Below are 4741 nucleotides of genomic sequence, written 5' to 3'. Positions count from 1 at the left end.
GACAATGAAAAGGACGATGATGTTCTTCTTGAAGACCAACTGTACGGTATGTAATTTCTCAATTTGAATCTTCCTCTTTTAAAGCTTCCACGATCTATCCACCAACATCAGTTTTTCAGATGTGTTAATTTTATTATCCTAAGATTTTGATTTTTATCTGAACTCACATTTTTCTTTTGTTTAATTTATTTATTTTAAATTAATTATTCTGTAATCTGAAATGGGTTTTCTCGATACTGTATTTTTACTGCCTGTCAATTCTAGAAATCTGAACTGGGTTTTCTCTAATTATCTCATTTTATAATAATTAATCTAATCTGATAACCGACAATTAATGGCGCATTGACTATATCCTAGGAAATGAATACCAGACATGTATTTGCATGGTGCATGGTTGGCTATTTTTTCTTTACATATCAAGTATTGTTTTATTTCTGAAAAAGTATTGTTTTATGACTTTATCATAGAAATCTGCATAGTTGACTGACAAAAATATTAATTGGGAGTGTTGGTAGTTTGGTACTACGGTTTTTTTGTGTATATATATTTTTTCGTATTGCAATATTTCTTACCTACAACACATCAATCTCTCCAAAATTTTGTCCTTCTGTTGGTCATTGTAGTAGCTTGCTCGTATACAATCTTGTTGATAGGTAAATACCTTAACTCTTTATTGTTTTTATTTTATTTTATTATATTTTCATAATTTCGTCTACAATCATCACTTCATCGGGTAATTTACTAGTTACGGAGTATATTATTGTTTCAATTGAATTTTTATCTAAGGAGGAATTATTTAATTTTTAATTATTATGTTGTGTAGTCAAATTATTAGTCAAATTGATGATTGTATAGTAGGTGATAAGATGATATATCATTTTTTTTTTGAAAATTATCTATCGATTGTCACCTTGTTATTTAACTTTTACAATACTTGTGATTTGTGAATTGTTTACTTTATGGGTTTAATTGTTTAGAGTTGGGTCATGTATTATGCTGGTGGTTATGGGGGTGGGGCCGGTGGCGGTGAAGGGGGTGCTCATGGGGAAAACTGGCAAAGGAGGAAAAGAATAGAATTAATCTAATATTGGAAATCTTTTACTATACTTGTTATAAATGGTCCATGCTATAATTATTTTGATAACACTTTAATTATTTTGGTAATACGTATAGTGTCTTTTTTTTTTTTTTTTTTTGGGTGACCATTGCTATAATGATTGATAATACTTTATTTTGGTAATACGTATAGTGTTAATACAGTAAAAGAAGAGATGAATTAGTAAAGAGCTTGTCCACTTATAATAGCATTAAGTAAAGAACTTATCTATTTGAGATTCAATTATTACCACTACTTTAGCCAAATTCAAGCTACCGCTAGTATGTAGACATTAGTGATTTACAAACCCCCTTCCTCTCCCCACACGGCCTCACACACACACCAAGGAAAAAGGAGGATATCGGGGTTGCATGTCTTTTATAAAAGTAAATAAGGAAAATAATTTAAATGGTGGAGTTTGGTTGCGTTGATTTGAGGATAAATACTATATACATAAGAAACGTAGCGTATATATTTATGTACTTATTTTGATTATTTATATCTTTCATGCATGAAACTAATAATTTTAAAGTGCTCTTGATCATAGTGTAATGGCTGGTAGGGTAGCATGGTCTGATGACAGCACAGAATTTTTTTTGGACATATGCTTGGAGATGAAAGCGGGTGGACTATCAAAGGTTAATTGGGATAGAATAGTGAGTACTTTGAACGTTAAAAGTGGGAAGAATTTCAATATTAAACAAGCAAGAAATCATTGGGATGATTTAAGGAAGAGGTTCAAAATTTGGAATGAAATGGAACTCAATTGGACCGGTCTTACATTTGATCCTATTACTGGTTGTCCTGTAGTTGAACAAGATGATAGGTGGAATATATTTGTGAAGGTACGACATTTTATTTATCCATTTTGTTGCATTATGACCTCTATAATGCTAATTTATTTTAAAATTTATTTAATCGAAATTTTGTGCATTTATGCAGAAACATAAAGGTATGCCAGCGAGATTCCTAAGGAGACCATTGCCTCATCTTGAGAAGTTACGGACACTTTTTTCAGGGTCTTTTTCTACTAGCAAATGGAGTTTTTCTCCAGGATTAGGTGGGGAACAGATTGGTAAAGAAAATGAGGAAAGGTCTGGGGACAGTGATGAAAATATAGGAGATATGGAAATAAGTAGGGGAATAAATAATTCGGATGATGAACAGAGCATTTCACCTCCTAAAAGTACCTCGTTGGGGAAACATAAGAGTGATGGGTGTACTAGTAAACTTAAAAAAAACAAGAGTAGTAACATTGAATCTTGTATAGAGTTGTTGAAAATGTCTATTGAAACTAATTGTAAGCAAGGGAGTGGTAATAAGTATAAAGATGTTTCAGACGCTCTATACAATATTGAGGCTATTGTTCAACAAGGAGAAGGATTTATTTACCAATGTATGAATTTTCTTCATCATGGCGATAATGCAGATTTCTTCTTAGGTCTCTGAAGTGATGATCAGAAGATAATGTATTTGAAGACAGCATTTCAAGATCCAACATTGGGTGGTCCTTAATTAGGTTTTTTGGGGTGATGAGTATTTGAAGTTAACTTTGTCTTATGTTTTCCTATGACTTGTTTTGCACTTTCATATGTTCTTTGTTAGTTATTTGATGTTGTTCTAGTTTTAATTAAGGTTCCACATATGAAGCTACTATTTTTTCTGACCTTTAGGTTTAAGTAGCTTCATATGATGCTATTGCTTTTCAGGTGATCTAATTAAGAAGCTTTAGCCTTTATTTTAAAAGTCATTGTTGATTTTATTTTACAAATTGAATAATGTTGGTATTTTGTTGGTTTATGTTGTAGAATGGATAACACACTTCCAATGTGCTTGACAATTATCGCATTGGAAGAGCTAAAGAGACTTCTTACACCAATTGAGAGATTGCCTCTAAGGTTAGGTGGAGAATCTGGTAGCGAATACATAAACAGACTACTACATGCCCATCCTGATTTATGCAAAGAAAAATTGAGATTAGATAGAAATATATTTGTGGATCTTGTTACATGCATGAAAAATAAAAATTTATTATCGGATGGTCGTTACATATCTGTGGCTGAGCAATTAGGAATATTTTTATATATCATGGCTAAAGGCAGTTCTTATCGTGATGCTGCCGGTCGATTTCAGCACTCTATTGCAACAATTGGGTTGTACTTTAAACAAGTACTGGAAGCAATGGTTCATTTGTCTACCGAGATCATAAGACCATACCAAAGTTTGACCGTGGTGCCAAAAAAATAGGTGACAGCACAAAATATTGGCCATATTTCAAGGTATTAAGAAACATTATTATTATCTTGCATTGTCATTATATTATTTTATGCATATGCAATATATAATCACTTATAAAATGTATCCTAAATGTTAATGAACTATTAGGATTGTGTTGGAGCATTGGATGGGACTCATATAAATGCAGTTGTAAGCGATGATGATGGTGTGGCACATCGAGGGCGTAAAGGAAAAAAAACATGAATGTTTTGGCTGCCTGTTCCTTTGATAGGCTTTTCACGTTTATCAACGTTGGATTTGAAGGTAGTGCTCATGATATTACTGAATGGAACCATTGCTTAACTGTACCAGAATTTCGATTTCCCCATCCACCTCCAGGTATAATTTAAAATAGTGTATGTTTTTACTCCATACATGACACTATACTAATATGTTGTATAACTTTATTTTGTAACAGGAAAATATTATCTAGTAGATTCTGGATATCCGAATACCGTTGGATATTTGAGTCCAATAAAAGAAAAAGATATTAGAACCCATTTGCCTGAATTTCGAAATGGTCCACCACCACAAGGCATGCTTGAACTTTTTAATTATCTTCACTCTTCACTTCGAACAACGATCGAGAGATGTTTTGGACAATTAAAAGGTCGATGGAAAATATTGACAATGATGCCACAAATGGACACTAAACATCAATTGGCTATTATGGTTGCTACATTCACACTTCACAATTTTATTCGATTACATGAGTTGGATATACCCATTGATAGTGGTATAGAAATCGAACCAAGAGCAGATTATGATTTGTTTAACGAGAATCGTAAAGCTGTAATGAAAGAAGTACAACTTAATATAGCGAAGGAAATTTGGAACGTCTTGTAATGAAAATTATATTTGTAAACGTTTATGATTTGGAGCTTATAATGAAATTTTAATTATTATCGTTTATTGTTTGTGCTATTTAATAGCATAGACAATGTTGCTAGTTCAAACAAACGATAAAATCAAATCCGATACATCATAAATCAATAATAATAATAATAATAATAATAATAATAATAATAATAATAATAATAATAATAATAATAATAATAATAATTTGATCTGAACTTATTTTTTCTGATCTGATCTGATCTGAACTTATTTTTCCTGATCTGATCTGAACTTATTTTTCCTGATCTGAACTTATTTTTTCTGATCTGATCTGATCTGATCTAAACTTATTTTTTCTTGATCTGATCTGAACTTATTTTTCCTGATCTGAACTTATTTTTTTAGATCTGATCTGATCTGATCTGAACTTATTTTTTCTGATCTAATCTGATCTGAACTTATTTTTTCTGAAATAAGTAAAAATAAGGTGAACTAAACAACAAAAGTGCTCCTTAGCTTTGAATTGATATT

At 31.4% G+C, this 4741-nt stretch overlaps 2 protein-coding genes across 2 annotated transcripts; both read left to right on the top strand.

Moving 5' to 3' along the window:
* The first annotated feature begins 1183 nt into the window (after nucleotides 1–1183).
* On the top strand, nucleotides 1184–3848 carry LOC110694745. The gene is made up of 5 exons (XM_021871920.1): nucleotides 1184–1941; nucleotides 2039–2994; nucleotides 3230–3375; nucleotides 3482–3712; nucleotides 3792–3848. The coding sequence occupies exons 1-2, from the start codon at nucleotides 1648–1650 to the stop codon at nucleotides 2543–2545; spliced, it is 801 nt and encodes a 266-aa protein (XP_021727612.1). The 5' UTR covers nucleotides 1184–1647; the 3' UTR covers nucleotides 2546–2994; nucleotides 3230–3375; nucleotides 3482–3712; nucleotides 3792–3848.
* Nucleotides 2906–4219, top strand: LOC110694790. The gene is made up of 4 exons (XM_021871961.1): nucleotides 2906–3280; nucleotides 3482–3539; nucleotides 3638–3712; nucleotides 3792–4219. The coding sequence occupies exons 1-4, from the start codon at nucleotides 2906–2908 to the stop codon at nucleotides 4217–4219; spliced, it is 936 nt and encodes a 311-aa protein (XP_021727653.1).
* The last annotated feature ends 522 nt before the right edge of the window (nucleotides 4220–4741 follow it).

This window comes from Chenopodium quinoa, unplaced genomic scaffold, assembly GCF_001683475.1.
Source record: "Chenopodium quinoa cultivar QQ74 unplaced genomic scaffold, ASM168347v1, whole genome shotgun sequence".
In the NCBI taxonomy this organism is placed as follows: domain Eukaryota; kingdom Viridiplantae; phylum Streptophyta; class Magnoliopsida; order Caryophyllales; family Amaranthaceae; genus Chenopodium; species Chenopodium quinoa.
Note: the sequence above shows the minus strand (reverse complement) of the source record. Positions and strands in the feature narration are given on the sequence as shown.